General features: G+C 42.2%; 1 protein-coding gene across 1 annotated transcript in view; it reads right to left on the reverse strand.

Moving 5' to 3' along the window:
• Positions 1–5606, reverse strand: part of KCTD1 (potassium channel tetramerization domain containing 1) — a 96418-nt gene extending 90812 nt beyond the window's left edge. Inside the window, exon 1 of the mRNA XM_052704470.1 lies at positions 5537–5606. Coding sequence (XP_052560430.1) covers positions 5537–5545 — 9 coding nt within the window. The 5' untranslated portion in view covers positions 5546–5606. The remainder of the gene's footprint in view (positions 1–5536) is intronic.
• Positions 5607–20583: the final 14977 nt, after the last annotated feature.

Raw genomic sequence — 20583 nt, forward strand, 5'->3', positions numbered from 1 at the left:
ATTCCTGTGAAAAAAAAATCAGATACTTTTTCATTTTTCTGTCACATGGTCTTCTTCAAATTTTTATTTAACTGAAGTTCAAAATAAAATAAATTGTGGTTGCTAGTTGTGAGAAATCTCTGGTTTCAGTTTTGTAAAAGAATCCCACCACATCTGCTTTTAAACAGATTTGATTTTTTAAAAGTAAAATGTATTTTTACTTGAGAAAATTAAGCTTTTTTCCACTGACAGAACTGTTGATGAAAAGAGTGACTCAGCCATAGACTACTGGGACTGTGCAGGTGAGCTCACCAACATAAAGAGTTGGCATTCTTTGTAAATATTCTTCAAGCAGCTCAGGCTTTAAACACATGTTCAACGCATCACTCAATTCAAGGGTATCTCACTTCCAATAACATACTCCAGATTTTGTGTCAGGAAGCATTCTTGGAAACAATTGCTTTCTTTATGTCCACATTTATCACCGCTTTGCCTGAGCAGATTTTTTTCTCTGGGATTTACAATTTGTGTATATTTATAAAGAACAGTCATATCTCTTTCTAAACTATGCTCTGCTAAGATAGACATTCAAGTTCCCTTAAATCTCCTTTCGCTCCACTCCCTAGTCATCCTTTTAGCCCTGGTTCCAGCCCAAGTTCATTGTTCTGCAAGACAGATGCTCTGAGTCGTGCATTCTGCTCTAGATTAAATTTCACCTGTGCCTTAAACTGAAGTATTAATATTTCTGCTGGAATTGACTCTCCTGAGACAACTACCCATAATTTCTAGTCCAGCCAAGTACCAATGGAGTTTCACACTTCTAAACTAAAAGCTATGACAGATGAAGTCTAGCACATATATTACAGCAGCATGAGATAATTCAGTCCCCACACCGGGTGCATGTCTGGCAGAGACCACCATATTCACACAGAGATGGGACAGGAATAGATATATGCCTGAGTTTATGTATTATCAGTCACAGTCCCGCATGCTAGATATCCAGTCAGTCATTCTGAATTATTAGCATGAAAATAAAGGAAATCCCATAGATGCTTACACCAATTCCAAGGTCTGGAGCAGAACTGAACCACCAGGGCTGGCTGAGAGCAAATAACCATAGCTGTACAGGTCTCACCTTAAAATCACAAGTAGAAAGCCTGGGTGAGAGAGAAATCCTTCCCTTCTTGGAAGCGGACAGGACAGGAAGGAAAGATAACCTCCTTGTACAGTGCTATTTTTTTTTCCCTTCCTCAAAAGTCTGTTTCTTATGAGTGTACTGAGCAAGGAAAGCCAGGTGAGTAAAGCCACTACATAATTTGCAAGGATGAGCTGCTCTTTGCCCAAACAAGCACCTTTAAGGTTTGTATCCCTCACTTGTACACCTCAGCTACTTATAAACCACCTGCAAAGCCACATTTGTGCTAACCTGCCAACCACACCAAGCTGGGAGCCTCCACTGCTGGTGGGGCAGCCAGCCATATGAGCAGCCATCAGGAGAAGGTTGTGGGGTGAGCAGTTCATATCACAAACATGGGCTGAACACAACTGAGAATGTACCAGCATCCACTTTGATTCAGTTGGGCATGGGATAATTTTTATTTGATTTCTGGATCAAAAGTCCGATTAAAATTCACAGCAGACAACTCAAGATTATTAAAACTACAACACACATCATCAATTTGGAATGTGCTCATGGCTTTCATGTACATTTAAAAAAATGCTGAAGGTATTATCAGCTAGGAAGATAGTAGTTACTGCCTCCCCCCACCCATAAACATTCTCTAAGTGTATAAATACATGCAATACATGCCTCTGGGCAGCCTGGTCTAGTGGTTGGCAACCCTGCCCGTTGCAGGGGGGTTGAAACTACATGATCATTATGGTCTTTTTAAACCCAGGCCATTCTATGATTCTATGAACATAATTTACTAGAGAAAAAGGAAAAGGAGAGATACCCCTGCCTGCACAAGTAGTGAAGTGGACAAAATAAAAATGAAGGTCTGCGTTTCACACTGTTTGATTTCAATCAGAAAAAAAAAAAGAAAAAAAAAAGAAAGAATTTCTATTCTGTGGAAAGTAGGACACAGAAATCTGTATTTTAACACAGTAAGGCAAATTAATTCTTTGTGAAACAACACAGAAGTCGATGGAACTATACCAAAGATGAATTTTATCCAGGCTGTAAAAAGAAAACATAAGTGCAATGTGGATCAACAGAAGATATTCCATTTAGAGCAGGAGTTATGTTTCTGTCATAAAAACAACAACAACTAACTAAATTTATTTCCTGGAAGGAGATCCAACTTGGCTCCAGTGCAGTAGTGTAGAAGGGTCCAAAATAAGTAACAGCAGGCATCTCCACTAAAATTTGCTTCTGAGCATCATGATTTTTCCTCTGGTACCAGCGAAGAGTTGAACACATATTGCAAGTGAGGCACAGGAGCTGACTGCACAGAATGTAAAAAGGGGGCAAAAGCTCTGGAATTTAAAACTCAGCTTGGGAATCGGTGTACGATCTTAAACAACTCACACACATTCTGTGAAAGTAGCTCCCACTCAAGTGTCTTCAACTTCCTAAATATATAGGCTCAAACTCAGGAGTGGGGGGAAAACAGTTTCACCAAGCTCAGTGCCTGCTGCCTCACACAGAAAGGTGGGGGTCTAATCCTTGCTGCAGGAGTGCTTGCAACAGTGAGTGCCTATGGGCTCCCTGAAGCATCAGCACTTTCCAAAACCCAGCTGATGACTAGATACACAAAAGCAAGAACCCTGTATTATTTTAATGGTAGCAGTTCACACACACCAGCACAACGTTAACAAATGAGCAGCAAAGCGCCATAATCACAATCTGTGTGTTTCTGTCTGTTTTCTGGTATCCTCTAAATGTTTCTAAAGAAGGCAGGATACAGAAAACAGAAATATCTTTCCTTCCCAGATGGGCTCATGTGAAATTCAGCCTGACTGTGAATGGCAGATAGGATATTTTGTTCACTGCGAGAGACCCCGCTTTGAATAATGTCCTCACATTTGTTATAAACAGTGAATATTTCCTTTCAGGTTACATTTTCTCCATACGTAAACTTGGCTTAATACAATAAAGAGCCTATATATGCAGGTCTTCTACCCATGACGCAGGGGAAAGGGTGGCTTTTTGATCCCTGATAGTCAGCCAGTTTTTCATTTCTGCATGAGCAAGACCCATGAGTGGCAGTTTCCCTCATGTGAAACCGTTTGCTCACAGGTTGTTCTTAGCCTCAAAAGGAAGGAGGCATCTGGTAAGTAGTGCTTCTTGGAGGGCAGCAACAAAAGCTGCACCAGGCACAAGGAAATTGTTCATTAAAGAAACAATACCAAACATCAACCAGGGAACTATGCTGATGTGACAGATGAACAACAACAACAAAAGAATGGAGAGAAAACACAGTTCTAAAGTTTTGCAATAAATTTGTCTTCTGAATAGCAGATGTACACCAAACATTCCTCCGAAATTCTGGCGTCTAATTCAATCATGTTTAAAATGGAACTTTAAATGGTGGCAGTTTCTAAGGGACAGAGCAACACGTAAGGTCTGAATCTGACTGATATCTGGGAGAATTCCACTGAAATCAATGGTTACAACAGTGCAAATCCGCAAGAGATCTAAATCTGTCCTAGCTGATTCCAGATCTATCTTTTATTTGCTATTTGGCTCCAGGCAAGTCAGTGACCTTCTTTTTATTTCTCAGCTTCTCCATCCGTAAAATGGTGATAATGCTGCTTGTAACACACGAAGGCTGGGGGGACTGGTTAGTTCTATGGCACTCTCTGGAGGTGGAAACTGCGTGGGCTCAGCCATTTTTAGTCACCTCCACCACCTTTACGGACTATTCTCAATTCAAGTATTTTCACTCGCTTGCATATTTCTCTTTTAGAACTCTCAAACTGTAGGCTGAAGTCCTTACTCAGGCGTTAATTCCATCACAGGATTCATTTGAGAAAACCACGGATCAAATTCGGACTTCGGCCTCAACAACAACAAACTGCAAAGATACCTCATGCAAGATAACCCATGCAGCACGCAGTGCCATTGGTTCCTCTCGCATTCGTTTTTCGGAGCTCGGGCGACCCAAACAGCCACGGTACCCGCACACTGACAGCCGCCCGTTTCCTCGCTGCCGTTTCAGGAGCCCTCCCGTTCGCAGCCACAGCCCGCGCTGTTTCAGCAGCGAAACCGGGAGAAAGCCCCAACCTGGGAGCACCCCGGTGCCTGACAGCGGTGAGAGGGACCTCTAGCGTGTGCTACAGCTGCGTGCTGCGCTCGGGGCTCGCACATCCCAACCACTGCAGTCATTTTGAATACGCGACGGGAAGTTTCGCTCAGTGCTTCCCAACTACTTCGCGAGCATCCTCGCACGGGCGCGGCTTAACCCGATCGGCATCAATAAAAGTTCCACTTTCTGACGGTTCGGTCAGCGAAACACCAACTTCCTCGGCTTATCCCGAGTCCTATCTCGGCCTCAGCGCGGAGCTCCGCGCACCCCCGAGCCCCCGGGGAGACGAAAAGTCGCGTTTCGGGCGAGCCTAGGAACCAACATAAGGCATCCAGCCGGCAGTCCGCCGCCGTCCCCCGCACACTGGGCGATGCTCGCGCTGCGGCGGCAGGAAGCGTCCCTTCCCCGCCGCCCTGCGGGGACGCAGCCCGGGCTGTCCCCGCCTCTGGGAAGGTAGAGGCGTTTCGCCCATTTTTTTCATTTGCCCGAACAGTCCCAGCACGCTCGCTGCCCGCGGGGCATTCTCGAATAAACTTGTATCTCGTTGATTGAAAACAGGCGGCGAACGGCTTTATTATTTTTTTTATTATTTATTTTTGGGTTTTTTAAGATCAAGCCGCTGCTCTCTTTCTACCGGGACACCAGGGGAGCGGAGCCGGACGCTCGGGGACCTCAATCCCCTCCGTTCTCGCGGCCCCGCCGCCTACCCCCCGGGGCCGTGTTGGGGGAAGGGCCCCGGGGCCGAGCCTGTCTCGCCGCCCCGGCAACAAAGGGCCCCGCGGGGTGCTCCGAGGGGGATGCACCGCGGAGGAACGGCGGCGCGGGGGTGAGATGAGGTGCGGCGCGCGTGTCGGGGGGAAGGTGCCTCCGGCTCCCGCACACACACACACACACACACACAATGGCGGCCCCCTCCTGCAGCCCGCCGGAGAACAATGCCTGCCGCGCACCCCCCGCGTGAAAATATTAAAATTTAAATGAAATAATTCCCCCTCTTCCATTCCTCCCCCCCCGCCCTCCTCGGAGAGGCGGTGGGGAAAGGAGGAGCCCCCCCCCGCCCGCCGCCGCCGCCGCCGCCGCCGCGAGGCCCCCCCCTTCTTCCCTCTCCATCCTTCCCTCCCTCCCCGCCTCCCCGCGGCGCTGCGCTGCGCGGGGGCGCGAGTTGCGCGGGGGAGCGCGGCGGGTGAGACGGCCGCGCCGCGTCCCCGCGCGGGGTGCGAGCGCCCGGCACATGCGTGGAAGCGAGCGGCGCCCGAGTCCCTCCGCACCCTCCGCTGCAAACAACAACAATCCCGAGCAGCCCTTACCTGGAACATCGGAGCCTCCAAAGTGTCCCTCTTTTTTTTTTCTTTTTTTTTTTTTTTTTCCCTCCTTTTTTTTTTCTTTTTTTTTCTCCCCTTCCCCCCCCCCCCAACTCACACTTCCGATATTTCTCTCTCCCGGCAGCGGTCTGCTCTCCTCGCTACACCAGAGAGAAATGCAATAGCTTGGCTAAGGTAGACAGAGCAAAATACAGAGAATAGTTGCTCCAGGGCTTTGAAACCCCTCAAGGCAAGGATCAGGATACAATTAGCTCATGTCTCTACCTCCAGTCTGAATCAATCTCCGAAATAAAAGTTAAATTAAATTAACTGATCACACGGGCATTAAATTGATCTCCTTCGAAACGTGCATATATATATATATATATATATATACATATATCGCGTGTAATTTTTTTTTCCGATTTTTTTTTTTTTTTGGTGGAAAAAACAGTCTCATTCCAGCCTCCAACTTGCTTTTTACTTTCCTCTTGCACAGAAAAGCTGATTTTAATCGTTGTGATTAGTTTTGATGTAACGTTTCCGCAGGCGATTTCTGCAAATGGATGGAGTGTTTCTTTGCCAGAAGAGGGAAAAGCAGCAGATGATGATAATTATAAGGATTGTTGGTTGTTTCTTTCTTTCTCTCTGTCTCTCTCCCTATTTGTATTTAGATCTGTCTCCTCACTCCCCGAGCTGACCTGACATTGCCATTGCACCGAGGTCACACCACTTGTTGATTAGGATCACCTCCCGTTCTGATCGAGGGATATGTGATAATTTGGCAGCGGAGCAACACATTTTCTGTTCCCTTGGCTATATAACTTCCCAAATGACGTGTATAAAAATAAGCACATGGAGTCTGCTTTGCCCCAATCGAGTCTGAATCAGTGCCTGGGGGTGATGCACAAACTCATTTCAAATGTTCAACCATGCAGAATTCCAAAAAGATTGAAGGAGTTGCATTGCATTTTTATTTTATTTTATTTTTATTTTATTTTTTTGGAAGCAGCAAAATTAAAAGAAAACAAACCCATGTAAGCAAAGCCAGGAATTTAGCAATTAGGTTCATGTGACATTGCTCACAAATGCTACTAACTTTCTTTCTCCAATTACCCAATTAAAATGGAGCCTGGCGCATTTCCTCTTCTTCAGCGGGGAGCGTGCAGCTCCCTTCTCCTGAGGAAAACAAAACCAGGGATAACTCAATCATTGGGAAATCTTTCTCTTGAGCGGGGCTCCCTGACATTCCTCACTCCCCACTCCGTTACATATTGCTGCGTTCAAGGCTACCGTGTTCAGAAATATATCTTTTTTTTTTTTTTTTTTTTTTTTTTTTTTTTTTTAATTATGTATACTTTGTTACAGTGGGCTATTTTATCATAAACCCATGGGTCGCCTCCCATTAGTGTCACATCCTTGCAGTATACTTTTTTGGAAACTGTATGTTTCTAAGCACTTCACAGCCCATTAATTCAGGGACTTTGTTGACATTTCTTATGACAAAGACCAGGCTGTGCGGCCAAAACTGCCCAGTAAAGCCCCTAAATAGAACCAGCCATGTCCAGCAAATATCTGCATTTAGCGTTTTATTATATTTTTGTGTAGTATCTTAAATAAAATAATTCAAAATATAACTATTGCCTTTTCCCCCAATGGCAGTCGATGTAACCTAAGGAATGATGACCAATTCTCTTGCTTAAAAATACATCCAACTCAATCCCTTCTTTCTTTTTTTCCCCCCTTTTCTCTTTCAATAGCAGTTGTCACTTCTCACATAAGAGTCACATAATTTGCAACTGCTTTGTCTTTGTGGTATAACAGGCACAGATATCATAGAATCATAGAATGGCCTGGGCTGAAAAGAACCACAATGATCATCTGGTTTCAACTCCCATGCTGTGTGCAGGGTCAATATATTTGTTAATTAATCGAGAATGGCTGACAGAAATTAAAAGCAAAAACTTTAAGCAGCCACACACTTACATGCCCCAGGAAATACTGAAATATGTGGCTTCATCTGGAATTTTTATTTTTAATACTCTTCCCAAAACCAAGCAGCACACAGGAGGAACAGCTTCCCTCAGCCATTTGTGCCTTCCCCACTTGGGTTTGGGCGGCACATCATCACTGCTCTTACTCATGTTATGCGGCTTCAGCAACTGAGTCATCTTTAAGAACTTAAAGCTGCCTTAAGAACTAAAAACCTTGAAATGCAGTAAAGAAAAGGCCTCAAGTTTTCCATCCAAATGAACTGAGCATCAGGGTTTGGAAGACCTGTGCCTTGACCTAACTTTATTTCAGTCTTACTTTGTGTCACTGCAAAAATCTTTATGGCTCTTTGTATGTGACTGTTTTAAATGCTTCACTGCTCTTCTCTTTCTAATAAATAAGTAAAGCAATGCCAGCAGCCTAGTACTCATTAGCGACCTGCATAATACACAGAGAAAAAATCAGGAAGGGAACAGATTTTAATTTTAAGCTTGCGTGTAGCTAACGCAGAGAAAGGTGAAGAAAAATAGCGAAGCAGCATCTTTAAAAAAAATATGAAAAAATATTATTTTACATGCAGTAAAGAGTTTATCGGGTGATGTCAAAAGATAAGAAAAGACGTATTTTCCTAAGAAGCAATTATTACTTCAAGAAGACTCATCCACTAAAACTTTCATTTCCATGTCAACTACGGGCTGAAGTCTCCCATCGCATTTATAGGGTAGGGCAAATGCTCTCTGCAAACCATACTGGGGAGATGCTGATGTCTCTATTTGACCATTGCCATATGGTGGTGGGACTGCAGCCTTCTTCCCTTTACAGGATGGAGAAAAATATAAGTGCACATGCATAAAATGGAGACACACTCAAAGATGTCAAGATTAACCATCACACTGAAAGGCCATCTGCATCTCTTTTTACATGCAAATTAAACATTTCCACAGTGCTTTCCAAGAGATGCAAAGCCCCTGCCTGTGCTTCTTCTGCCTTCTACCAGCATCCAGTGCTCTCAGTCTGAATTTTCTACTTGTTTGGCCATGCTCTGACCTGGGGATGTATTTTTGACATCAGTAGGGCTCACTAGTCTAAGCCATATGGGCTGCCACATATCTCTAAATAAGTTAGTGGTGTTTACCTTTATCAATTGCTTGGAGGTAATTTTCATGTAAAGGAGAACGTACTAAACCAAATTCTTTTCTCTTTTATTTGAAGTTATGTTTATTTTTTCTCCCTTAAAAACAGGTTTACATAAAATTTCATTATGTTTGTGCATTATAAATATTTTACCAATGCTGAATAGCAACCTTAATGAGCTCAAACTGAGCTCAACATTTGATTTCTTAATTTTTGCTCAAATCATCACCTGTTCATAATTAGCTTCTGGAAATCTATAGTAGTTTTGCTGCATCATTGTCAGTGTTAACAGTTTGGAAAATTGTGGCTTCTGAAGAGACAGGTTTTCCAGCTGCTGCAAATCATACGTGCCCACTTGCTAAAGGGCATTATTTCTGATTTAGTTGTAATCCTGTCTGCAAGCAAGGACTAGGGCTCTTCTCAGGAAGTCCCTCATGTTGGTCTGACCTTCTTTTGCAAGTTTCCTCCTGCAGTTCCTTAAGTTCCACATGTGCAGTAATCTAGTTTCAGAAGTACTGAGAAGTGCAGGTCAGTGTGGAAATAAAAGCTGAGTGACAGTTATCTACCTTAGATTGTTTGGATGGTTTTTCAGTCGTTCCTTCTTTTTAGGAAACAAATGTGGAATATTTTAAATTGCATTCAACAAGGGAGATGTAGAAAGACAATTTATCCAGATTTGTTTTCTCAAAAGACTGCAAAAAATACTGACAGTTTATTTTTTTCCATTGTTATTGGTAGTATTTTGATGCAGCATTTGAAGAAATAGATTTTATTATTTAGCTGTAATTGAGACTGAACAGTGCAAAGCAAACTGAGCAGTATGTAGGCTCAGCAGTAGTATCCCTTCTGCACTTGTGAGAAAAATCACACACAAAAAAAGTAGGAAATCATGCCATGGGTCTGCTGTAGGATGGTGGCTGAACTAATGCAGCAACAAGCTTCCCCGTCCCTAAGGAATCCTTACACACCACTACCATCTATGCCACTTATGTTCTGTTGTGTTTAGAAAAACAACAGAAAAACAACAGAATCTCAGTATTTCCGTATCCCACTTGCAGTTCCCAGCTGCTTTCCATGCAGATGCCCTTGTCCTGTGCTTGGCTGCCCAGATATGACAGCCCTTTTTGCAATGAACTACAGGAGGAGGCGATGTTTCTTCCTACATTTAAGCACCTTGGGCTCCAAGCTCTTTCTTATCCTCTTCAGGGCATAAGAGCAGAGTCTGTGGGTATGTGGTTAAAGGAGAAATAGCATCACTGGAGTGGGAGACGAAGTTAACGTAACACTGTATGCAATTTTTCTAACTGGAGTGAGAACAAGAACTGAACTACGTTCTTCCCCAGAAACATGAGGTAATGGAATATCATAATCTTCTGAGAGTTTCTGGGTCCCATGTGAATCTGTGGATGCACTTAAAGACTGCACAGGTAATTAAGGGACCATAGAATAGCTTCATAGAAAATCTCTATTTTTTCTTTGGAGGACTCTTCTGTGAGTGTTTTCCAGAGGCTTTCAGTGACCCTAGATTCCTCTACCAGCAGCTGGAGATGCTAAGAACTCCAGGAAACCTGTGGCTAGGCAAAGAAAGGATGGGCTTAGGAGATTGTTTTTGAGCATGCAGGACTGAAATTATGAATCTTGATGTAATTGCCTCCTATGTACAGGTGCATTTATAGTGAACTTTGAGAAATCCCCTGATATTCTCTCCTTCTCTCTTCCTTCCCCTGGCACTCCTTTCTGTGAGTCGCATACCCCTCTGCTTGCCCAGTGGTGGCATAGAGAAGCTTTTTGAGGGGCACAACAGGACAGAACTGCAGAAAGTGTTTTCTGCTGAAGAACAGGTGGGAAAGAACCAATTCTGCACAACCTGTGAAGGCAGAGTGCAAACTGGAGTGCACCTGTGCTCCTGTTACCTGTTGCTTGGATATTCAAGCTTTTTCCCTCCACCACCTCAGCAGAAGGCAGATTGTTTTTCAGACAAGGATGTCTGCTTTATCGAAGGTCTAATGCACCCTGATGACCACTGTAAGCTTTTATGGGCCAGACTATGTGAAACAGCAGCAGGATTGAACATGTGAGAAATTTCAGCCAGTCTAACTGTTAGATAAAGCATGCAGAATTCAGGGCATAAGTGATAATGTATCTCATGAGATTGTACAAATTGCTCTAAGACCATTCCAACTGAACTGCTCAACTGATTCTAATTAAAGACTACACCGAGGATAAGAGGGTAAAGGGTGTGTGTGTGTGTGTGTGTGTGTGTGTGCTGGGGGTGTGCGGGGGAAGCTGGTAAGGAGTAAAATAAGCATTTAATTAACTTGTTTTTGCTATTTTATCTTTTAGTACTCTATAGCAAAACACACAGTTCATAGAGATCGTATAATCTGACTCATTCTCAGTTCACCTGGTCCAGAGCCACTTAACTTTTCTTCACAGTCCTATTGCTTGAGCCAGAACTGCACACGAGGAGCCCTATAACACAATGGCGGTACCTTCGAGGCACCATATGAAATTTATGTATATCTCTTTGTTCATCCTTTGAGTGTCAATCTCTTGTCTTTCCTACCCATAAAAGCATTCCCTGAGTGTACCTGTGTACATAAAGCCAGTGAACAGAGGTATTTGATGTTATTAAATAACAAAAGGCGCCATCAACCTTCTTTCCCAGATTTGGAACATTAAAAGCACTGTTCTCTGGAGTGTTATTCAACTGTACCACAAATTTCCAGAGAGGAAACTGGCATTGATGATACAGTACTCTCTTTCAATACAGTTTTATTTTTATACATGTTCTTCTAGAAAAATTGGCATGCCAGTGAAGTATGGTAATACCTTGAGATAATTTCTTGAAGCATGAATTTCTACGCAACCAGTCATCCTATTCCACTAAAGAAATATTTCAGAGGGATAAGAAATACAGCCTCAAGAGAAATTCAGGCTGTAAAATCTGGATCCATATCTGTGTTCTGAATAGCCCAAAGTCTGGGAGTGAATAGTAGTCTGGGATGGTTAATGGCTGATCTGGCTGAAGAAAGAGTCAGGCTGTAAAATCTGAACATGGCTTACCCTTCAGAAACAGTCAATTTGAAGGTTTTATACCTTCAGATAGTTAGTCTAATTGTTATAGTGAGGGACCTGCAGATTTTGGAACCAGACTCATTTTATATGTTCATTGTCGACGAAGTGATTATTTTAAAAATATATATTTGAAAGAGATACTCACTACCGATCTGCTAAAGAAGCAGCAATTGCTTGTTAGACTTTCCAAAACAAAGGTGTATTATGGGTTGTGTTGTATTTATTTAAATTACCCTAAGCTTTCAGTGTTAAGGTGAGCTTTGAAAACCTGATGTTGTTGTTATACCTTTGATCTCTCTCTGCAGGAATGGGAATCCCCTGAAAGCAGCTGTATTTTTCTGTTTGGAATAATTTGGAGAAATCCACTTTTCGATCAGTGACGTTTTTTCTCCTAGCCACTTCATGAAAAGCAGCATTTTTTCACCTCATACTGATTTTACATCATTGTCATTTCCCAGGTTTGCAAAGAATTATTGGAGCTGAGCTAGTGAGGCCTTACTTGATGGATGCGTTTATGCAAGGAGGAAGGAGTGAGCAAATGTTGAGCTACTTGTCTACTTCATTCTTGGTTCTATATGTAGTGTGCATGTCACACCTGCAGTTACACTGCTGATATTTATGTTTTAATAATGGCCCAGTACCTTGTTTTACATGAGGAACTCGTAAGCACTGAGTAGTGCTAGACAGCAGCAGGTTTTTTGGGTAGAGAAAGCAGTCAGAAGTATGAACCTTGTAGCACCATCACTATTCTTATTTGTTTCTTTTTGGATCAAAAGTAGTGGCTTGCTAGAAATTCATCAATATTTTAATCCATGTCCTGCTTGTCCTGTCACAGCTGCTAGGGGAACATGCAGAGACCTACAAGTTTAAAAAGGATTTTAGTTGACTGCCTGTGAAAATAGAGCAAGTCATCCAAGGCAAAGGCTGAAAATGTCTGCCAGGGAAAAATGCTATCTATCTAAAAAAGCTCCCCCTCTCATGCCACAGTCGATGAAAACTGCTGAGCTAGTTCACACAAGGGCAGTGTTCCCATAGATACCTCCCGACAGCCCTTCTCTGTCCCAACCAGCGTGAAACAGATATTGAGAGAAGTCCTACCTTGTCAGACAACCTCCTGCTAGCCTGCTTGGGCTTTTGCTGATTTTCTTCCAGCCTTCAGTCTTCTTGTAAGTAACTGAACCCTGGGACGTACTTCCTAATGGAGAGCCCTTAGAAGAGAAAGAACGTGACGATTGCCAAACAGAAATACAAAGACAATTCAGGGAAGGTGGCATGAAAAAAGCACCTTACAAGAGCATGCTGGCAAGCAAGGATTGCTGCCAAGGCCACGTCTATGTTAGGAACACTTCCCTGACAGATATAATATCAAAGAGTGCTGTCAAAGGGTCTGCGGATTGGTGTAGCTGGAATAGCTGCTGGTGCAAAGGAAGGAGAAGGCTCTTTGTCAAGATAGCTGGCTGCCTTCTCTCTATGCAACTACACTGCCCACAAACATGAGTAGTTACTCCAAAGTGAGCTTACAAAGGCAAAATTGCACTATCTCTTTCTCCTGCATTTGTCTGCCTCAGCAGAAAACAAAACTTTGCTAATGCAGCAGCAGTCTTTCTCTTTATCCGCATGGCACCAACAAACGATGAAAACCAATATCCAAAATGATAAGGGACGACCACCGAGGTGGACAAAACATCCCTTCTTCCTTGCCTGGCTGTTTGTTGCCTCTTACCAATAGCTTGGCCAGGATATTGTTTCTTATGATTTCTCTCATAGTTTTAGTAATGAATACGTTCAATTTGCTTTTTTAACTCAGTGCTCAGCTAACCAATCCACTCTGATGCCAGCACAGAAGCGATCCTCTCTGTTATTTCTCCGTGCTTGCATGCAGATAGATGTGGAAACGTGTGTTGTGACTGCGTACCAAATTGAAGCCAAGATGAATTCAAAGTGAAATCAGTGAGATCACAGAGGGAGTGATGCCAATGTTTATTACCTTATGCTTGTCCAAGATAAATTTCATCTGATCGTCAGTCATCCCCAAACTGAGGGTACACCAGTGCCTTTTAATTCATCGCAGTCTTCTCACAATCCTCTTCAGCTATGTGGGACAATGAGTACCATTAGGAAGTGTCACTCATTCACTGTTTATTTTCCTCTGCCAACTCACTAGTGCAAACATTAGCTAGGAGTGGTTTCTGTGTGCCCCTCAGGAACAGCCTTTTCTCCCTTCTTTCTCACCAAAAGCACCAGTCCAAACTTGAAAGACGTCAGTCACCCCAAGAGGATCCTGGGCTCCCTTGCCAGCTGTGGGAGGGGGTAAATGTGTTCAACATTTTGCAAGAACGAGCTGAATTAAAACAGATACAATTTGTGTGAAGGCTGGCTTCATTTCTATTTTTTTTTTTTTTAATTTCCTGTAGAGGGCCTTAGAATTTATTGGTCATAACTTCCCAAGAAGCAGGGTGTTCGTGCTTCCCTGGGAGAATCGAGTCAATACTCTTTAGCTGCTTTACAAACATTGACCAACTAATCCATGCAATAGCCCCCAAGACAGGAAAAAAGAGGCAGAGATTATATGACTTGCCCAAAGCCACCGAAGGAATAAGTGTCAGGCTTACTATGAATAGGGCATATAGATCAAAGGAAATACAATGAGAACTTGGGAGTTCCTGTCTCCTAGTCCAGTTTTTACAACAGAGAACATTTATTTCCTACAGTACAGCTTTTACAGTTCTTTTTGTTGTTGTTGTTTTTTTTCTTTAAGTAAGGGATCTTGTCAAAAGTTTGAAGAAAATCCAAATAAATCATCTTAACTATCCTGTGTTGGTGCAGATGACTTATGTTTGTGAAAGGAACTTGCAGGCTAGCCAGCTTTTGGGGAGAGATGATGTCGTAAGATCACAAAGGCGCAATCTCTGTCTTGAATAAAGCTGATGCAACAACTTCTCTCTATGTTCTTAGCTATACAGCTATTCTTCTCTCATTTAGTTACAAAACTTTACTAACTGGAAGATTTAAGTGTCAACCTTCCTTGTAATTAATCCTTGGCTTTTTTAATCGTAGCACTTCAGTGAATTAGGAACTTGCAAATAGATGTGTACTGCCCATCACATTCGTGGACCCTTTGGAGAGTTAATTAGTACAGCATTGATTTGTATGTCTCAAGGAAATTTCATTTCTCGTGATGCCAGTAACAAAATTCCTATGGCTTTAAATACCCCAAGGTTGTACTTCTCATTTCCAATTTGTTCTGTAAATTCATTTTACTGTGGAGATCATAGCTAGAACTGTAAGCTTGCGGAAACAAACATACTGCAATTTCATATTACTTATAGCCCTGGTGGTAAACATATCCTGTTAATGCTTTGCTCAGGTTTTAAACATTATCCAGTTTTACAGGCACTCCCTTATGGGTGTGGTAGTACTGAGTACTCTTCTACATATATAGAGAGGCATATAAACATGCCTATCTCTACCTATGAGTATCTGAATATCTATCTACCAATTTATTTAGCAGTAACAGAAAAGGCAGAGTCAAGACTATACACAAAACTCTTGCATTTTCCAGCTTATAAATTATGAACTATGAAATCAGTACTGTATTCAGAAATAAAATAATACATTTTTAGTGAAAAATGCAGAAATTGAATCATAGAGTCATAGAATGGCCTGGGTTGAAAAGGACGACAGTGTTCATCTAGTTTCAATCCCTGCTATATGCAGGATCACCAACCACCAGACCAGGCTGCCCAGAGCCACATCCAGCCTGGCCTTGAATGCCTACAGGGATGGAGCATCCACAGCCTCCTTGGGGAACCTGTTCCAGTGTGTCACCACCCTCTTTGTGAAAAACTTCCTCTAAATGTCTAACCTAAATCTCCCCTGTCTCAGTTTAAAACCATTCCATCTTGTCCTATCACTATCCACCCTTGTAAACAGCCGTTCCCCCTCCTGTTTATATGCTCCTTTCAAGTACTGGAAAGCCACAGTGAGGTCTCCCTGGAGCCTTCTCTTCTCCAAGCAATTGGACAGACTGCAGAGAAAATTGCAGGGAGGTATGTAAATGTTGAACTCTAAAATAGCTTAGTTGTTTCACAGGCAACCCGAAGAATCTCAGTTTCTGGGTGCTGTCTCCCTGCCCAGCCACCTGGTGTTTCTGAGCAACTGTAGGTGACAACTATCCCTGTACACAACAGGCTCTCCAATGATGGGAGGTGGTCTGTTTCCTGACTGTTAGTTGGAGGGAATCTCACCTTCTCAAAATGTGTTCTCTTAGCATGAAGACTTGACTTGCTAGATTCTGCTGCATGTTTGTATTTGATAGCTTTCTAATATTTGTATTTTGTATGGGAGTATTCCAATCAGCTCCTCCTTAGAAAGTGTGCTCATAGGAGCTGGAAGTGGATTCACTAGCTTTCATTGCTTTGTTTTGTCCTTTAGCTTGATAATGCTATGTAGAAGTTTTTGTTCAGATGCTATTTTATGGAATCATCAGTTGTCTGACTTAATCGGCCAACATTTACTCCTCAGTTCCTGTATCAAGTCACTGAACTGGCTTAAACACTGCGGCAGAGAGAGACTTAAGTCTCATGAAGCGCAACAATACTTAAGCATGTTTAAATGCTTTAATGAACGGAGGCCTGAAGCTTCCATATTGTTATTACACTAGATTAAGCCAGCAATTAAAACTCACCATTAGGAAAAAATGAGTTATTTCTGGCATTATTGTTTGGACAAGTATTCATTTGTTTGTACTTTCTGCCCTATGACTTGACAGAAGGATGTTACATTCCTCCAGTACAAAGGGAAAATAAATAGCTGCAAATGCTTATGGTGATGCTGGTGTTTCTAGAACGTCTGTATCATGAGGTTTCATTAAAATATCTCTCCAAACCTGTCACATGTCAACTAGCAAAATAAGCTGTGCATAGATAAAATAATTGCTATCAGAGGAGGTCTCACCTGCCCACCTGCAGCGTACCTGACTTCAGCAATGTTTTCCTTTACTAAGTTGGCAATACTTTTAATTTGGGATAATATTTCACTAGTAAATGAGATTAATACACTCAGTGTGGAAATGGAACTGTTGTTTTGTTCCTTGGTGTCTCACTGATGTAAAAAAAATCAACAAAGTAATCATGAAAAAATTGAGAAGATTCACATGGCAGAAACCTAATTTTGTGAAATGACAACAGAGTTCATTGAACTTAAGGCAGATGTATGTCCACAGACACTTTGCTTCCATAGTAAAATGCAAATAACAGAAAAATGATTTTATATTTTAGGATGCCAAAAGTAAAAGTAAGTGCTAACTGCCTCATAAACGCACCACTGTGATGATGAGTGCAGGATACAGCCCTGCAGGGTGGAGCATCTTCACGTCTGGTTTATGTCAGTGGCAGCACACCATTATCAACACCATCAGCTGTCACTCAGCACTGGTAAGATCATGCCAAAAGAAGAGATTCTTCTAGTATAAGAAAACAGCTCAGAGTGCATATTGGAAATTTGCCTCTGTCAGTTGCCTGCCACTGTTTACAGCCTTTTTGTCTCATCATTGCAGATATAAGGGTTCGAATAGGAGTTCTCACTTGAAACTGACCAAATGAAACAACAAGGAGAAACTCCCATGATCACAATTATCTCAGTAAGCAGGGACTACAGCATCCTAGATATAAGCTTGTGGCTTGCTTCAGAGCTGAGCAGAAAGAGATGAAGACAGGAAGCAGAGTTCTGTAAGCAAAGAAAAAATGTAATTTATGCAAATGATGGTTTGAGTTAAGCTAGAATCTCTATTCCAAAGACTTAACATCTTATAATCTAGTCCTGCTTAATCTTAGCTCTGAACCACCTTCTATGTTATTACTTGACCAGATGAAAGAGCTCACAACAAAGTAAATGGAAAGACTTATAAAACAAGGGACGTTCCATAAAATGCTCTTGTTTTTCTGGGCCAAAAGCTCAGGAGATATCAGGCACCCCCTATAAATGAATCATTCATCATGCAGCTTGCTCTTACTTTCGTTTTTGGCATCCTAATAAATATAGTCTATTTAAGGTTATTTACACAGACACACTGTAAATGAAACTGTCTGGGCTGTTTTATTTCATGTGACGATCTGGCCCATTATTATTTGCTTAAAAAAAGAATAGGCGTGAAAAGAAGCCTCACAATCCTTGTAATTTCCCCAAACAATCTTAAATTCCTCTGTGTGAGAGACATTAGAGAAGAAAGAATGAATACCTTGATCACTAGCCATTCAGACCATCCATAACACTCCTTCAGAAGATGTAATATAAAGAGAAACAAACAAACAAACAACAAAAAAAAAAAAAACAACAAAAATAACAGAAAAAAATAATAATACAACAAAGAGGTTGCTTGCCCTAATCTTCAGTGGAATTTACTGTACTGCGACTGTAGACTTTTACAGTGGAGTCTACAGTCTGATCATAAAACAGCCTTGTTGTGTCCTAAATTTTATGGCACGAAGGTTGCTCGGAGGAATAACCCCTTTTGTTTGGCACATTGGAGCCCAGATTGCCACAACTGTGGCTCATGTTTTGTTCATGTTTATACATATGTATGTATTTTCACTTTCCGCTCGTTTCATTTCTCTTGGAGCACTGAGGGTTGTGTATGTGCTAGTTTTAAATTTCTGCAGCAGGGGAGCTGAGGAGCTGCTTTTTTCCTTTTTTTTTTTCTTTTTTCTTTCTGTTTGTTCCCCAAACTCTTCTTGCAGTTTAACAAGTCAAATACAAAACACGGGGGGAATAAACATCCACACAGTGGTACTGTGTGTGATATCACATCATTGATTGGATATACTGCATTGGAACATCACACAAAAGAGCCTGTAACCAAAAAAAATCAGTTGCCTGGAGCTTTGAGCTTTCAAATTAGGCTAAAGAGGTTCCCCTGATAACCAGCGGTATTGAAGCTTTCAGTATTATTTAGTTGCCCAGACATCAGCAAAATTTTTCAGTTAAAAGGCCCCGGAGAGGTAGCACACCAGCAAGGTAACCCACCTGCCCACTCACTACTTCGAGATCAAAAAATCTATCTAAAAATCTTCAGTTTACCAAGCATCACTGGGAGCAAATACGGCTCTCCCTTCTTCAACACTATCTCTGTCTGTGCAGCCTATTTTGCATCAAAAGATCCATTTGAAAGTAGAGATCCCTTAGAGCTAAATATTCTAAACTGACAGAAGAATTTCTAGTGGCACACCAGCCTGGAGCCATATTTTTATGAGGACATCACTTTCTATTTCTAAGCTTCAGTATGCACTCATGCTTCCTCATTGCCAGGAGCCATGCCACATCAAGTTGCCTCCTCCCAGCTTTTATGTTTTTTTAATGGAGTCCAGTTTGCTGCCTAACTTATGGCTATCTCCCTGATAAATTATCAGACACCTAAGTCTCTAGGATGGAGATGTCCTTGTGTAACATGAGCCAGAAAGGGCATCATAGGTGTCATTAAAAAGCAACAACAACAACAATGATTTTTAAATTTGATTTTTCTTGAAAATCGGGAGGGATTTGAAAAAGAGTGTGAGGGGGAAAAAAAGTAAAAAGAAAGTACAATATAAAATATGCAGCCCTTAAGTATAAGCTATGAACTATGGACAGACAAGACAGTTCTCTTCCCAGAGAGCCTTACGCTCATGGACCTGATCCTGTACTGCTTGGCACCATGTGGTATGCCTGTGAACGGCAGCCATGCTGGACCCTGGCACCAGCAGACCTTTGCACAACTGCCCTTGGGTCACACACTCCTTGAGACAAGGCTCGTGACCCCTTGTACGCCTCATTCAGCTCTGAGGAGGCTGCTCTCACTTAAATAAACTGCAGTTTCTTCAGTGTCTGACACGTTGTATTGCTGAGTTTAGAGAAACAGTAGACCTTCCTGGATTTCATACCAGGTGAAAGCACTGCATTTACAGTAATAATTGTGTTCTCTTTTATTTTTCTGATTGAAAAGACATCAGGATTTAACTACTTCCTTGCAGTGCTGGGCAATTAGATGGTTGTTAAAATATTTTCAAAGGACTAGCACAAGATTTCAATCCTAAAAATTCCACATTCTTCAAAGAAGGTAAGAATTTTTATGTTAAAAGAAGAAAGATGTGCTGTTATAAGTCAGCAACTTAAATGCCTTTATCTATCCAGCCTGCAAGACATCTGCAGAACATTCAGCAATTAAATATGCCCCCAGCTGAACAATAATGTTGTTGCTTGGTCTGCATATAAATTAGAGGGAGTTAAGGGTGGGTGTTCAAGCCAGGCTCTGTTGTCAATATCCTATGCCATAAGCTGCCCTTGAAATCACCCTGGACTCTGCATAGGGCTCTTGCAAAGGTCCTGGCCACAAATCTCTTCCCCCTGGCCCTAGTAAAACAGAGCACAGATCCTTGTGACAGGGATAAATGCTAACAATTCATCAACCTTAGATAGCTCAGCCTATCTGTGAGCCTGCCAAAATATGTTTGGTTGGGAAGAACAGAGGAAGAAGAGGGCTGCACTATGTCATTTCTGAGGGTGACTAGAGGACATTGGCATCAAGCATTTCCTGTGGAAAAATTGTTTTATACATACATTTTTTCTCTGGTGCCTTTTGTGTAAGGATTCCAAAGTATTTTACAGATGCTGACATGTTTGATGAAGCTGCTGTATTGCTCTAGCGAGGCAAACAACCTGGGGATGGGCCATAGCTGCCTGCTCACGTGCACAGCAGCAGCAGCTGCAGTTGCTCAGGGGACGGCAGCCCTTGCTCTCCTGTCCCTCTCCTCTGCCAGAGGCCACCCCTTGCAGGAGCAGAGGCAGCAAGACAGGCTCTGGGCACAAGGACATCT

Source organism: Tympanuchus pallidicinctus, unplaced genomic scaffold, assembly GCF_026119805.1.
Source record: "Tympanuchus pallidicinctus isolate F22 unplaced genomic scaffold, pur_lepc_1.0 scaffold5, whole genome shotgun sequence".
Classification (NCBI taxonomy): Eukaryota; Metazoa; Chordata; class Aves; order Galliformes; family Phasianidae; genus Tympanuchus; species Tympanuchus pallidicinctus.